General features: G+C 40.3%; 1 protein-coding gene across 1 annotated transcript in view; it reads right to left on the bottom strand.

The window, feature by feature from the left end:
• Positions 1-9,659, bottom strand: part of LOC134854109 (uncharacterized) — an 86,593-nt gene extending 76,934 nt beyond the window's left edge. The window contains exon 1 of the mRNA XM_063870222.1: positions 8,917-9,659. Coding sequence (XP_063726292.1) covers positions 8,917-9,275 — 359 coding nt within the window. The 5' untranslated portion in view covers positions 9,276-9,659. The remainder of the gene's footprint in view (positions 1-8,916) is intronic.
• Positions 9,660-16,805: the final 7,146 nt, after the last annotated feature.

The raw sequence follows: 16,805 nt of genomic DNA, 5'->3' as shown, positions 1-16,805 counted from the left end.
GAGAAAATTCTAAATCCGCCCTCTCTCGAGAAAACTCTAAATCCGCCCTCTCTCGAAAAAATTCAAAATCCGCCTTTTCTCGAGGAAATTCAAAATCCGCCCTCTCTCGAGAAAATTCTAAATCCGCCCTCTCTCGAGAAAATTCTAAATCCGCCCTCAATCGAGAAAGTTCTAACTCAATCCGCCCTCTCTCGAGAAAATTCTAAATCCGCGCTCTCTCGAGAAAATTCTAAATCCACCCTCTCTCGAGAAAATTCAAAATCCGCACTCTCTCGAGAAAATTCTAAATCCGCCCTCTCTCCAGAAAATTCTAAATCCGCCCTCTCTCGAGGAAATTCTAAATCCGCCCTCTCTCGAGGAAATTCTAAATCCGCCCTCTCTCGAGGAAATTCTAAATCCGCCCTCTCTCGAGAAAATTCTAAATCCGCCCTCTCTCGAGAAAATTCTAAATCCGCCCTCTCTCGAGAAAATTCTAAATCTGCCCTCTCTCGAGGAAATTCTAAATCCGCCCTCTCTCGAGAAAATTCTAAATCCGCCCTCTCTCGAGAAAATTCTAATTCCACCCTATCTCGAGAAAAATTTAAATTCGCCCTCTCTCGAGAAAATTCTAAATCCACCCTCTCTGGAGAAAATTCTAAATCCGCACTCTCTCGAGAAAATTCTAAATCCGCCCTCTCTCGAGAAAATTCTAAATCCGCCCTCTCTCGAGAAAATTCTAAATCCGCCGTCTCTCGGGGAAATTCTAAATCCGCCCTCTCTCGAAAAAATTCTAAATCCGCCCTCTCTCGAGAAAATTCTAAATCCGCCCTCTCTCGAGAAAATTCTAAATCCACCCTATCTCGAGGAAATTCTAAGTCCGCCCTCTCTCGAGAAAATTCTAAATCCGCCCTCTCTCGAGAAAACTCTAAATCCGCCCTCTCTCGAAAAAATTCAAAATCCGCCCTTTCTCGAGGAAATTCAAAATCCGCCCTCTCTCGAGAAAATTCTAAATCCGCCCTCTCTCGAGAAAATTCTAAATCCGCCCTCAATCGAGAAAGTTCTAACTCAATCCGCCCTCTCTCGAGAAAATTCTAAATCCGGGCTCTCTCGAGAAAATTCAAAATCCGCACTCTCTCGAGAAAATTCTAAATCCGCCCTCAATCGAGAAAGTTCTAAATCCGCCCTCTCTCGAGAAAATTCTAAATCCGCGCTCTCTCGAGAAAATTCTAAATCCACCCTCTCTCGAGAAAATTCAAAATCCGCACTCTCTCGAGAAAATTCTAAATCCGCCCTCTCTCCAGAAAATTCTAAATCCGCCCTCTCTCGAGGAAATTCTAAATCCGCCCTCTCTCGAGGAAATTCTAAATCCGCCCTCTCTCGAGGAAATTCTAAATCCGCCCTCTCTCGAGAAAATTCTAAATCCGCCCTCTCTCGAGAAAATTCTAAATCCGCCCTCTCTCGAGAAAATTCTAAATCTGCCCTCTCTCGAGGAAATTCTAAATCCGCCCTCTCTCGAGAAAATTCTAAATCCGCCCTCTCTCGAGAAAATTCTAATTCCACCCTATCTCGAGAAAATTTTAAATTCGCCCTCTCTCGAGAAAATTCTAAATCCACCCTCTCTGGAGAAAATTCTAAATCCGCACTCTCTCGAGAAAATTCTAAATCCGCCCTCTCTCGAGAAAATTCTAAATCCGCCCTCTCTCGAGAAAATTCTAAATCCGCCGTCTCTCGGGGAAATTCTAAATCCGCCCTCTCTCGAAAAAATTCTAAATCCGCCCTCTCTCGAGAAAATTCTAAATCCGCCCTCTCTCGAGAAAATTCTAAATCCACCCTATCTCGAGGAAATTCTAAATCCGCCCTCTCTCGAAAAAATTCTAAATCCGCCCTCCCTCGAGAAAATTCTAAATCCGCCCTCTCTCGAGAAAACTCTAAATCCACCCTCTCTCGAAAAAATTCAAAATCCGCCCTTTCTCGAGGAAATTCAAAATCCGCCCTCTCTCGAGAAAATTCTAAATCCGCCCTCTCTCGAGAAAATTCTAAATCCGCCCTCAATCGAGAAAGTTCTAACTCAATCCGCCCTCTCTCCAGAAAATTCTAAATCCGCGCTCTCTCGAGAAAATTCAAAATCCGCACTCTCTCGAGAAAATTCTAAATCCGCCCTCTCTCCAGAAAATTCTAAATCCGCCCTCTCTCGAGGAAATTCTAAATCCGCCCTCTCTCGAGGAAATTCCAAATCCGCCCTCTCTCGAGAAAATTCTAAATCCGCCCTCTCTCGAGAAAATTCTAAATCCGCCCTCTCTCGAGAAAATTCTAAATCCGCCCTCTCTCGAGAAAATTCTAAATCCACCCTCTCTCGAGGAAATTCTAAATCCGCCCTCTCGAGAAAATTCTAAATCCGCACTCTCTCGAGAAAATTCTAAATCCGCCCTCTCTCGAGAAAATTCTAAGTCCGCCCTCTCTCGAGAAAATTCTAAATCCGCCGTTTCTCGGGGAAATTCTAAATCCGCCCTCTCTCGAAAAAATTCTAAATCCGCCCTCTCTCGAGAAAATTCTAAACCCGCCCTCTCTCGAGAAAATTCTAATTCCACCCTATCTCGAGGAAATTCTAAATCCGCCCTTTCTCGAGAAAATTCTAAATCCGCCCTCCCTCGAGAAAATTCTAAATCCGCCCTCTCTCGAGAAAACTCTAAATCCGCCCTCTCTCGAGAAAATTCAAAATCCGCCCTCTCTCAAGGAAATTCAAAATCCGCCCTCTCTCGAGAAAATTCTAAATCCGCCCTCTCTCGAGAAAATTCTAATTCCGCCCTCAATCGAGAAAGTTCTAAATCCGCCCTCTCTCGAGAAAATTCTAAATCCGCGCTCTCTCGAGAAAATTCTAAATCCACCCTCTCTCGAGAAAATTCTAAATCCGCACTCTCTCGAGAAAATTCTAAATCCGCACTCTCTCCAGAAAATTCTAAATCCGCCCTCTCTCGAGGAAATTCTAAATCCGCCCTCTCTCGAGGAAATTCTAAATCCGCCCTCTCTCGAAGAAATTCTAAATCCGCCCTCTCTCGAGAAAATTCTAAATCCGCCCTCTCTCGAGAAAATTCTAAATCCGCCCTCTCTCGAGAAAATTCTAAATCCGCCCTCTCTCGAGGAAATTCTAAATCCGCCCTCTCTCGAGAAAATTCTAAATCCACCCTCTCTCGAGGAAATTCTAAATCCGAAATCTCGAGAAAATTCTAAATCCGCACTCTCTCGAGAAAATTCTAAATCCTCCCTCTCTCCAGAAAATTCTAAATCCGCCCTCTCTCGAGGAAATTCTAAATCCGCCCTCTCTCGAGAAAATTCTATATCCGCCCTCTCTCGAGAAAATTTTAAATCCGCCCTCCCTCGAGAAAATTCTAAATCCGCCCTCTCTCGAGAAAATTCTAAATCCGCCCTCTCTCGAGAAAAATCAAAATCCGTACTCTCTCGAGGAAATTCTAAATCCGCCCTCTCTCGAGAAAATTCTAAATCCGCCCTCTCTCGATAAAATTCAAATCCGCCCTCTTTCGAGAAAATTCTAAATCCGCCCTCTCTCGAGAAAATTCTAAATCCGCCCTCTTTCGAGAAAATTCTAAATCCGCCCTCTCTCGAGAAAAATCTAAATCCACCCTCTCTCGAGAAAATTCTAAATCCGCCGTCTCTCGGGGAAATTCTAAATCCGCCCTCTCTCGAAAAAATTCTAAATCCGCCCTCTCTCGAGAAAATTCTAAATCCGCCCTCTCTCGAGAAAATTCTAATTCCACCCTATCTCGAGGAAATTCTAAATCCGCCCTCTCTCGAGAAAATTCTAAATCCGCCCTCCCTCGAGAAAATTCTAAATCCGCCCTCTCTCGAGAAAACTCTAAATCCGCCCTCTCTCGAGAAAATTCTAAATCCGCCCTCTCTCGAGAAAATTCTATATCCGCCCTCTCTCGAGAAAATTCTAAATCCGCCCTCCCTCGAGAAAATTCTAAATCCGCCCTCTCTCGAGAAAATTCTAAATCCGCCCTCTCTCGAGAAAAATCAAAATCCGTACTCTCTCGAGGAAATTCTAAATCCGCCCTCTCTCGAGAAAATTCTAAATCCGCCCTCCCTCGAGAAAATTCTAAATCCGCCCTCTCTCGAGAAAATTCTAAATCCGCCCTCTCTCGAGAAAAATCAAAATCCGTACTCTCTCGAGGAAATTCTAAATCCGCCCTCTCTCGAGGAAATTCTAAATCCGCCCTCTCTCGAGAAAATTCTATATCCGCCCTCTCTCGAGAAAATTCTAAATCCGCCCTCCCTCGAGAAAATTCTAAATCCGCCCTCTCTCGAGAAAAATCAAAATCCGTACTCTCTCGAGAAAATTCAAAATCCGCCCTCTCTCAAGGAAATTCAAAATCCGCCCTCTCTCGAGAAAATTCTAAATCCGCCCTCTCTCGAGAAAATTCTAAATCCGCCCTCAATCGAGAAAGTTCTAAATCCGCCCTCTCTCGAGAAAATTCTAAATCCGCGCTCTCTCGAGAAAATTCTAAATTCACCCTCTCTCGAGAAAATTCAAAATCCGCACTCTCTCGAGAAAATTCTAAATCCGCCCTCTCTCCAGAAAATTCTAAATCCGCCCTCTCTCGAGGAAATTCTAAATCCGCCCTCTCTCGAGGAAATTCTAAATCCGCCCTCTCTCGAAGAAATTCTAAATCCGCCCTCTCTCGAGAAAAATCAAAATCCGTACTCTCTCGAGGAAATTCTAAATCCGCCCTCTCTCGAGGAAATTCTAAATCCGCCCTCTCTCGAGAAAATTCTATATCCGCCCTCTCTCGAGAAAATTCTAAATCCGCCCTCCCTCGAGAAAATTCTAAATCCGCCCTCTCTCGAGAAAAATCAAAATCCGTACTCTCTCGAGAAAATTCAAAATCCGCCCTCTCTCAAGGAAATTCAAAATCCGCCCTCTCTCGAGAAAATTCTAAATCCGCCCTCTCTCGAGAAAATTCTAAATCCGCCCTCAATCGAGAAAGTTCTAAATCCGCCCTCTCTCGAGAAAATTCTAAATCCGCGCTCTCTCGAGAAAATTCTAAAACCACCCTCTCTCGAGAAAATTCAAAATCCGCACTCTCTCGAGAAAATTCTAAATCCGCCCTCTCTCCAGAAAATTCTAAATCCGCCCTCTCTCGAGGAAATTCTAAATCCGCCCTCTCTCGAGGAAATTCTAAATCCGCCCTCTCTCGAAGAAATTCTAAATCCGCCCTCTCTCGAGAAAATTCTAAATCCGCCCTCTCTCGAGAAAATTCTAAATCCGCCCTCTCTCGAGAAAATTCTAAATCCGCCCTCTCTCGAGGAAATTCTAAATCCGCCCTCTCTCGAAAAAATTTTAAATCCGCCCTCTCTCGAGAAAATTCTAAATCCGCCCTATCTCGAGAAAATTCTAAATCCACCCTCTCTCGAGGAAATTCTAAATCCGCCCTCCCTCGAGAAAATTCTAAATCCGCCCTCTCTCGAGAAAATTCTAAATCCGCCCTCTCTCGAGAAAAATCAAAATCCGTACTCTCTCGAGGAAATTCTAAATCCGCCCTCTCTCGAGAAAATTCTAAATCCGCCCTCTCTCGATAAAATTCAAATCCGCCCTCTTTCGAGAAAATTCTAAATCCGCCCTCTCTCGAGAAAATTCTAAATCCGCCCTCTTTCGAGAAAATTCTAAATCCGCCCTCTCTCGAGAAAAATCTAAATCCACCCTCTCTCGAGAAAATTCTAAATCCGCCGTCTCTCGGGGAAATTCTAAATCCGCCCTCTCTCGAAAAAATTCTAAATCCGCCCTCTCTCGAGAAAATTCTAAATCCGCCCTCTCTCGAGAAAATTCTAATTCCACCCTATCTCGAGGAAATTCTAAATCCGCCCTCTCTCGAGAAAATTCTAAATCCGCCCTCCCTCGAGAAAATTCTAAATCCGCCCTCTCTCGAGAAAACTCTAAATCCGCCCTCTCTCGAGAAAATTCTAAATCCGCCCTCTCTCGAGAAAATTCTATATCCGCCCTCTCTCGAGAAAATTCTAAATCCGCCCTCCCTCGAGAAAATTCTAAATCCGCCCTCTCTCGAGAAAATTCTAAATCCGCCCTCTCTCGAGAAAAATCAAAATCCGTACTCTCTCGAGGAAATTCTAAATCCGCCCTCTCTCGAGAAAATTCTAAATCCGCCCTCCCTCGAGAAAATTCTAAATCCGCCCTCTCTCGAGAAAATTCTAAATCCGCCCTCTCTCGAGAAAAATCAAAATCCGTACTCTCTCGAGGAAATTCTAAATCCGCCCTCTCTCGAGGAAATTCTAAATCCGCCCTCTCTCGAGAAAATTCTATATCCGCCCTCTCTCGAGAAAATTCTAAATCCGCCCTCCCTCGAGAAAATTCTAAATCCGCCCTCTCTCGAGAAAAATCAAAATCCGTACTCTCTCGAGAAAATTCAAAATCCGCCCTCTCTCAAGGAAATTCAAAATCCGCCCTCTCTCGAGAAAATTCTAAATCCGCCCTCTCTCGAGAAAATTCTAAATCCGCCCTCAATCGAGAAAGTTCTAAATCCGCCCTCTCTCGAGAAAATTCTAAATCCGCGCTCTCTCGAGAAAATTCTAAATTCACCCTCTCTCGAGAAAATTCAAAATCCGCACTCTCTCGAGAAAATTCTAAATCCGCCCTCTCTCCAGAAAATTCTAAATCCGCCCTCTCTCGAGGAAATTCTAAATCCGCCCTCTCTCGAGGAAATTCTAAATCCGCCCTCTCTCGAAGAAATTCTAAATCCGCCCTCTCTCGAGAAAAATCAAAATCCGTACTCTCTCGAGGAAATTCTAAATCCGCCCTCTCTCGAGGAAATTCTAAATCCGCCCTCTCTCGAGAAAATTCTATATCCGCCCTCTCTCGAGAAAATTCTAAATCCGCCCTCCCTCGAGAAAATTCTAAATCCGCCCTCTCTCGAGAAAAATCAAAATCCGTACTCTCTCGAGAAAATTCAAAATCCGCCCTCTCTCAAGGAAATTCAAAATCCGCCCTCTCTCGAGAAAATTCTAAATCCGCCCTCTCTCGAGAAAATTCTAAATCCGCCCTCAATCGAGAAAGTTCTAAATCCGCCCTCTCTCGAGAAAATTCTAAATCCGCGCTCTCTCGAGAAAATTCTAAAACCACCCTCTCTCGAGAAAATTCAAAATCCGCACTCTCTCGAGAAAATTCTAAATCCGCCCTCTCTCCAGAAAATTCTAAATCCGCCCTCTCTCGAGGAAATTCTAAATCCGCCCTCTCTCGAGGAAATTCTAAATCCGCCCTCTCTCGAAGAAATTCTAAATCCGCCCTCTCTCGAGAAAATTCTAAATCCGCCCTCTCTCGAGAAAATTCTAAATCCGCCCTCTCTCGAGAAAATTCTAAATCCGCCCTCTCTCGAGGAAATTCTAAATCCGCCCTCTCTCGAAAAAATTTTAAATCCGCCCTCTCTCGAGAAAATTCTAAATCCGCCCTATCTCGAGAAAATTCTAAATCCACCCTCTCTCGAGGAAATTCTAAATCCGCCCTCTCGAGAAAATTCTAAATCCGCACTCTCTCGAGAAAATTCTAAATCCGCCCTCTCTCCAGAAAATTCTAAATCCGCCCTCTCTCGAGGAAATTCTAAATCCGCCCTCTCTCGAGAAAATTCTATATCCGCCCTCTCTCGAGAAAATTCTAAATCCGCCCTCCCTCGAGAAAATTCTAAATCCGACCTCTCTCGAGAAAATTCTAAATCCGCCCTCTCTCGAGAAAAATCAAAATCCGTACTCTCTCGAGGAAATTCTAAATCCGCCCTCTCTCGAGAAAATTCTAAATCCGCCCTCTCTCGATAAAATTCTAAATCCGCCCTCTTTCGAGAAAATTCTAAATCCGCCCTCTCTCGAGAAAATTCTAAATCCGCCCTCTTTCGAGAAAATTCTAAATCCACCCTCTCTCGAGAAAATTCTAAATCCGCACTCTCTCGAGAAAATTCTAAATCCGCCCTCTCTCCAGAAAATTCTAAATCCGCCCTCGCTCGAGAAAATTCTAAATCCGCCTTCTCTCGAGAAAATTCTAAATCCGCCCTCTCTCGAGAAAATTCTAAATCCGCCCTCTCTCGCGAAAATTCTTAACCCGCCCTCTCTCGAGAAAATTCTAAATCCGCCCTCTCTCGAGAAAATTCGAAATCCGCCCTCTCTCGAGAAAATTCTAAATCCGGCCTCCCTCGAGAAAATTCTAAATCCGCCCTCTCTCGAGGAAATTCTAAATCCGCCCTCTCTCGAGAAAAATCTAAATCCGCCCTCTCTCGAGAAAATTCTAAATCCGCACTCTCTCGAGAAAATTCTAAATCCGCCCTCTCTCGAGAAAATTCTAAATCCGCCCTCTCTCTAGAAAATTCTAAATCCGCCCTCTCTCGAGAAAATTCTACTTCCGGCCTCCCTCGAGAAAATTCTAAATCCGCCCTCGCTCGAGAAAATTCTAAATCCGCCTTCTCTCGAGAAAATTCTAAATCCGCCCTCTCTCGAGAAAATTCTAAACCGCCCTCTCTCGAGAAAATTCTAAATCCGCCCTCTCTCGAGAAAATTCTAAATCCACCATCTCTCGAGGAAATTCTAAATCCGCCCCTGAATACAACAATTAAAAATTTTGCTTTTAGAAGTTGAATCAAAACTTGCTTATTTATAAGATGTTTAGTCTTATCTTAAGTTGGAAGTAGCTTGAAATTAAATCTGACGAGTTTAAAATTACGAAAGTTTTGTCTAGTGTACTTGGCTACATTTTACCATTACTTACTCTACACTAATAAAATTTGGAGAAAAAAAGAAAGATAGGTCAATCAAATTGCGATATAATAAATCATTAACAGAAAATTTTATCTATAGAACGGTTTCCTTGAAATGCATGCTTATCATCCCATCCCCCACTCATCTATGAACGTAAGTTTAGTTTGTACTTACACCCCAGTCAAACCAACATAGGCAAGTATCCAGAAGAATACCCAGAAAACACTGGTCGAAGCCACTATCTCTGGAATCAGCGTCTCGCCCGAGATTCCCAGCGCTGACCGAATCCCAATCCATTTCGAGGGTTTCTCCTTCTTTCTAGCGATGCCCATTGCTCTTCTCAATCCTGCCCATTTCGAGACGCGCGGAGTAGAACTTGCGACGGAGTCTGGGGATTGATCTCCCAACTCCCCGTTCGATTGAATTCCGAATGCCCCCTGATATTTTTCGGGTGGCACAGAGTAATAAACAGGAGGCTCCTGGGGACCGTTCTGCGATTTTTCTCGGGATGGACCTACCCGATTTGAGTCCATTTTGCCAGCTGATAACTAATTTTTACAATTGGTTTGTTGTTTTATCTAATTGTTGAGATCTACCACTCACTATGGGCCAGAGATAATTTTGGCAACTGTGTGGATTCAGAAATAAAGAAGCCTTTGAAGATAACAAATATGGTAAAAATTCATTATTTTGGTGATCAATTATGCTTCTTTAAATATGCGTCAACTGATTTCAACGTTCGCAAAAGTCAACGTTTAACTTTTTTCGAAGCTCCGAATGTATAAAAAGTAAATTTTCATGCCTGCGCGAGAATTTGAATAAAATAAAAATATATGGTTTGCATGCAGTAAATCGAAAATATATCAAAAACACAAGCTTCAGAGATGAAAAAGATGAATTATCGTTGATAGTGAGCCAAGTGGCCAAAAAGATCAATCGAATTGAGACAAAAGAGCTCTCTCAGCTATTACAGAGGTTATTACATTAAATTGTTCAGAAAAATTAAACATGTAACCACACAAACAAAAAAAATCTTTTTCTGCAACTTGATAAATTGTTGAAAATTAAAAAGTTCGAGGTAATATTTTTGTATTAATCTCGACAGTACTGTTTCTTAGAACTCAATAAATATTTAAAATTGTTTTGGTAGCAGTTTGACAGCAATGTAAAGAAAACAACCAAAGTATAAAAAATATAAATTTTAATGTTATGTATTTTTTGTCTTTTATTATCCAGAGGCTCCGGAAATAAACTAAACTAGAGAAAACGAGATGAAAAGTTCCGCTCGAAAAACTGATTTCCGGAACATACGCTACTTTTGCCGAGATAACCTTTTATGAGACATCATTGGCTGCAATTTTTTCTTTGGATGATGTGGCAGGAAGAACATGCAAATGCGAAATTCTGTTTTTCAAAACGAAGTTAATTTAAAAAACAAGCGGAAGAAAATTTTTTTTTGTGGCCGCTTTGCAATGATGATTTTGAGCTGAAAGAATTTGAAAGTTAGATTTTTAAAATAAAGAAATTTGAATGATATAGACAAACTAGATATTTTAAAAGTTCATAAATCATAGCAACGAACGCTATAGCAACTTAATTGTTATTAGCGTATAGCCCTGATCAATATTGAATTGCAAAAGAGAATCAGAATTTGGAAAAAAATTCTCTATATTTTCGGTACCCCAACAAACATCTGATGATATTATAATTTTCGGTGTTTCTGTGATTCGCTGGCGATTAGCCTAAAGGATGGCAGCCTGGCAAATGATAGACTGTATGAAATTGTCTCAACATTCTAGATAGAGTTATTTTGTGTTTAAGGAACGTTTTTGTGGTACCATTCATGAAGCCGAAGCGTTCAAACTGGTGCTAGACTAAAGATAGAGATAAAAAGAGAGCTTGCCCAAATTTTATCAATGCGATGCCCGGGAATCGAATAAATGGCAACTCTGCTGATTAATTTTACAGCGTGTTTCTGCAGTATCTCAATTTTGTCTAATTTATTGATTTATTTTAAAAATTGAATCAGTTTACCTCGTATTGAAAAATCTGGGGTTTAAATTTCATATATTGGAACTTTTAATGCGCTTTTTTGGCATCCTGTGACTGCTGCTCATCCTTTTGTTATTTACCCACTTGTTCAGTCCACGTCTGAAGTTAAGTCTCTACCCAGAGTGTGATTTAGAATGAGATGTTCAAGGTCGTGACAGGTATCCCCAACTTGACAATGTGCTAGAGTGAATTAGAGATTAATGAGCTCTCACTTTTTATTGATTGATGAAAGAAAGCAGTTTTTCACATTTTGAATTAACGTAACCAAATTGAAATCCGTTTACTGTTTTGAGTTGTAGACTAGTTAGAACATTTATAGTAAGGTTGGGTGGAGTATATCACATGGCGCAGCCAGCAGTCTTGAATCGCAATGATCATTCAGATGTTTTAGGAGTTCCAGTTTTTTGGCCTAGATCAATTCCAGGCCCACATTTTGGTTGCCAAATGGTCGGTCAGTTCTTTTTAGCAATTACATTCAGGGAACATTACGACCCAAACAAAAATTTAATTGACTCAGCTGAAGTGTTTGATGATTCAAACCCAAGGCAGAGAGGGTAGAGAATCCGAATCCTGTTAAGCGCCATCAAGCAGAAAATAAAGGAACTAAACGCCAAACAACGCAAAAACCGGTAACAAAATTTTTTACCACGAGGCATATCGGAAGGCGAAATCAAGGGTGTTTTTTTTTCGTTAGGAAATAAAGAAAAGATACGTTTACTCCAAAATTTTGCTCACGTTAATTAATGATTTGACAAGCAAAGTGCAACAAAAATTTTTGACGAACAATGTGCAAAAAACTTTATGAAAAACAAAATATTTTTTGTTGAGCGTATGCATCTTCACAATTAATTGCAGAAAGAACGAGGTGGAATAGAAGGATTTTCTTACTTGTTTCGGGCAGAGCAGCCTAATGCGGATTGTCGATTCCTAATGAGAAGGAAAGTATACGAGACCCATTTAATGCTGAATTGCAGCTCAAGGATATCCAACGTGAACTATTTATACGACCCAGTGAGGCCCCAGAGGATATCCTAAAGTCAGCCCTTCTACTAGAAAAAGACTATGCCATTGCCTCAATTCTGCTGCAACGGATGGGTTAAAAATTGTCATCTCATCAGAATCCGTTTTCACGTCAATATTCCTTCAATATCAAACAAGAATGGTCAAAGGTGGTTCAAAAAAAATAATCTGCAAAAAAGAATAAGGAGAGCCTGGTACAGCAGAAACTGGACGATTCGAAGAAACCCATCAGGGAATCTAAAACCTGCACGTTTTGGGGCAAAAATTATTCATCTAATCATCCTCAATCATGTCCTGTGAAAAACATTATTTGACAGGCATGTAGTAAGATTTAACATTAAGCCAAAGAATGTAAATTTCCCAAGAATGTTGAAAATACAGATGAAGAAAAATGCAATTTCATCGCTTCAGACAGCAAATCTGAATTCTCGGTGTTAAGTATACCAACCAACATCGGTAAAAACATTTCAACGAAATCATTCCAAGCAAATCAATCTCAGGTCACAACCGTTCAAATGCGTCAAAAGGTTAGAAGTGTTCCACACAATTTCGGGGTAATGGGAAATTAGGTCACTACAGTCCACAATCAGAATGAAAATGGCCTTCTTTAAAGCAACAATTGATACATGCTTTCCTGCTTCGTTTTTCAAACAAGCGTACCGCAGATGTCCTCCCACGGTCCCGTAACACTGTACAAACTTTATCATTTCAAGACAACCCCGTTGAAACAATGTATGTTGACTATAACAGACTACCAATAGCACTTCACGGTACACTAAAAGCAAAAATTTCATCGGTATGCGAACCGGCAAAACTCCTGTTAACAGTAAATAGGACCAAATGATTATTGAGTCTTGATCTAAAAGGTCTATTTCGGATGCGCACGGTCCAAGAACGTTTCCAGCCTAACTTAGAAATATCATAATCCCCTATATCTGAAGAATCACATACTTGAAAGATTACATTTCATCCAAATACAACGATTTTTCTCCAGATAAGAAGGAGTGACAAATCATTTTGTCAATTTGGTCTTCAAGGACCCAATAATGTCAAATCAGAATAAAGGACGCAGATTCCACAATCACATCCAGCAGAAGGTGGGATTAAAAATATCCAAGTTGATAAAAAAGCCATATTATGATTTTAAACAAATGAACTAGCAATCAGTTCGTAATCCAGTTATTATCACTGCAAAAAAGACGGATCAAAAAAATTAGAAATTGATGCAAAACCGACAAAAACTGGAAGTTTTAAAAATCTATGTCAGATGTCTAATCTTTTACAACAAATCAACATTGTAGCCACAATTAACAAATCTGATAAAACTGGATCAGTTTGGTTCACGTCCCTTGATCTTAATTATGCTTTAGTCAACTTCGTTTTAGCGATTTAATCAGCAGTGATTGTAATTTCAGCAAGATATGCGGAGTCTTTACAGGCATAAATCATTGCAAACGGGATTTTGTGGTCTTACCGGCTTTCACAAAACCATGGTTAACACTTAACAATACAAACAGGAAATCATATATTTCAAAGGTAAGGTTTTAATTGTTTCGAAAGGGTCTACTCAGCTCACAAATGAATTTTGAACCAAAATGTACAACCAGAAAAAAATTACGACCAGAAAAAATCTCGAGTGCAATGTGCTGCTAGTCCCAGAGGGCTTGAAGCCACTCTGGATCAAAAATCACGAGAAGATAATTGGGTACCATTTTCTTTTGCATCACGACTACTAAGTGTTGAAGCGAAAAAGTAAAGTACTAATGAAATTGAGTCTTCTGGTCAGGTCAACATTTAAGGAATTAATTACAAGGAAACAGATTGGTAGTTTTAACCAATCATAAGGCCATTATTCCAGCCAGGAAAGCCTACAGAACACAATTCATAACAATTCAGACGACTAACCAGCTCTGCGGACAAACTGTTACACTTCAAAATTGAATTCAAAAATCTTGCATACTCGAAAAAAGCAATCGCTGATAATCTTTCACAAAACTCATCATCGGAATCCACCGATCTTTCTAATTTCGACAAACAGTTTGTTTTTAAATCCATTTAGAATTTTTTCAAAGCATGCGACACCATCGTGCATTTAGTGAAACCAGAAACTGTTGGCGATGAGTGTTCCCAGTAAAGTCGACACTGCGTCGGTTTTCAGAAGACTATAATCTGAACTTGCAAATAAATTGTTGTTTAGCATGCTACGCGTCACCCAGAGAACTCGAGGTGGTATCAATTGGAGAGAATCCCTCAGAGTACCCACGGAGTTTGAGTTTCTCCTAGTCAAAATATCTCTTCTCCAAATCCAACATCGAAACACAAACTTTCTCTCATCAGAGAACACTTTTAATTGATATTTCGAAATACAAATCACGCCCAAAACAATGACTTTGCTTCTTCTGTATCAATTGTACCCACTAGACCCGTCAGAAGCAAACAGAGATCATGGGTTCACTTACTCTTTTTCTTAATCTTCTCAGCGGTGACATCGATATGAACAGTAGCCCGCCCATTGAGCACACTTCTAGATTATGCAACAAAGCTACTACGAAGTCCCATTGAGCACACTTCTAGATTATGCAACAAAGCTACTACGAAGTCCCATCAATAACGGTGCTGTCATACGACAGATTGCGGATGGTTACATTCTTCATGTAGAGCCAAGGATCTACACGACGTCAGAAAACAAACTCCTTTTGCACAGGTTGCACCAGAGCACAACCCACGCCTCTTGTTACCGCGGACTTTGAAGCCACCAAAGGGCAGGCACAGGCTATGGTAGATTTGTTAATTTCGATTAGCACACTGCCTAAGTACATTGGAGATAATTAGGACGTACACTGGGAACTGGACACGCTCGGAGATCACTTAAAGAGCTGGAGAAAGAGACCGTATTGCTTGTCACCATCGTCTCCGTGATAAAATTTTTAGCGCCGAAACCTCTCCCTTCTTGAAGAAAGCTATCATATAACGGGTGTTCGAGAGGACATGGGCATGTCTATCACCCTTCATGGCGAGGTGGCCGCTCCACAGCCAAAGAAGTCATTGTTACCTCATCCCTCCAACTGGCTACCTTGCAACAATCAGAGATCAAACCTGGCATAACCCTCACTCTATCCTAAGAAAGGAAGATCACTGCTCATGGCTTCCACTGTAGCTCTGCGAGCTCATGCAAGCTCTTATTTTGGATCTCGTGAGAAAAAACGCGACCCTAACTTTAAACACAACAACTTAGTGACTTAGCATTAAGAGGGGCAAGACTCAATTTCCTTTTATATCACCTTTTTGCTTTTTTGCGTTAAAAAATTCTTCAATTTGTTTCCTTTTATATATGGCATATTTGAATTTAAAAAATGTATTTGATTTTTTGTGCAATTAATTTAATATAATTGCCTTGTTCAAGTTTTCACGTAACTGAATTTTTTAAGATCCGTTTCAATGGACGTACTCAAAACTAAGTCTCAATTGCTTCCTAAGGGCAAAGGAGAAGGATATTTATATAAAATTCACTAAAACATCTGTTCCAATTTGATTTTCTATTTTCTTATTGTTTCGGCTTTCGATACGAAAGTAACGGAATATTTGTGCTCGGGTGGGTTTTTTTCTTGAGACAAATTTCGACTTTTTAACTAGCCATTTCCAACGGAACTTTTTTAAATATCATTCAAAAGGTATTGTTGTCCCGAGCTTAAATTTGAAAAGATATTTTACCTGTGATCATTTTTCGTAAAGTTATGGGGGTTTAAAGATTGTCATTTTTGTTCCGACTTTCGATACAAAGTAATTGTTCCGACTTTCGATACGAAAGTAACGGAATATTTGTGCTCGGGTGGTTTTTTTCTTCGGACAAATTTCGACTTTTTAACTAGCCATTTCTGCCGGAACGATTTTAAATCATTCAAAAGTATTGTTGACCTGAGCTTAAAACTCAAAAGATACTTTACCTGTGATCATTTTTCGTAAAGTTATGGGGGTTTAAAGATTGTCATTTTTGTTCCGACTTTCGATACGAAAGTAATTGTTCCGGCTTTCGATACGAAAGCAACGGAATATTTGTGCTCGGAGAGGGTTTTTTCTTCAGACAAATTTCGACTTATTAACTAGCCATTTCTGACGGAAGTTTTTTGTATCATTCAAAAAAAGGTTTTGTTGTCCTGAGCTTAAATTTGAAAAGATATTTTACCTGTTATAGTTTTTCGTGAAGTTATGGGGTTTTAAAGATTGTCACTTTTTGTTCCGACTTTCGATACGAAAGTAATTGTTCCGATTTTGATGCGAAAGTAACGGAATATTTGTGCTCGGGGTGGGTTTTTTTTTCTTCAGACAAATTAAGACTTTTTAACTAGCCATTTCTGAAAGAACTTTTTTTATCATTCAAAAGGTATTGTTGTCCTGAGCTTAAATTTGAAAAGATATTTTACCTGTGATCTTTTTTCGTAAAGTTATGGGGGTTTAAAGATTGTCATTTTGGCCAATTAATGAGCGATATATTTCGCGCTACTAACGCGTGAGCGCAGAGTTAATCCGTCTTAGAAATCGTTCCAAATTAATTGAAAGAAACTTATATGCCATAAACTTATAAACTTATATGAAAGAAACTTATATTTCGCGCTACTAACGCGTGAGCGCAGAGTTAATCCGTCTTAGAAATCGTTCCAAATTAATTGAAAAAAACTTATATGCCATAATTGATATGCTGCAAGGAGCGAAATCTATATTTTTTTTTATATGGAGTGTGGGGTGATAATTTTCATTTAAAAAATTTCAAATTAAAAAAATTTCATTTTATTTTATTACATTTAATTTTTTTAAGGTTATTACTGCTCCATAAACTTTAAAAGGCAGTAGGAACATTCAGGGCTTCGCCCTGATACGAGCAGTCTTATTTGAATTCCTTCTAATTGCATCTTCGTAAGAATGCTTGTAGTCCACACAGGAATCGGGAGTTATGTGTAATAGGCGTCCAGACAATTCGGCCAACGACAATTCAG

This window comes from Symsagittifera roscoffensis, chromosome 9 (genome assembly GCF_963678635.1).
Source record: "Symsagittifera roscoffensis chromosome 9, txSymRosc1.1, whole genome shotgun sequence".
In the NCBI taxonomy this organism is placed as follows: domain Eukaryota; kingdom Metazoa; phylum Xenacoelomorpha; order Acoela; family Convolutidae; genus Symsagittifera; species Symsagittifera roscoffensis.
The sequence above is the reverse complement of the archived record's forward strand: the minus strand, read 5'-3'. Positions and strand labels throughout refer to the sequence as shown.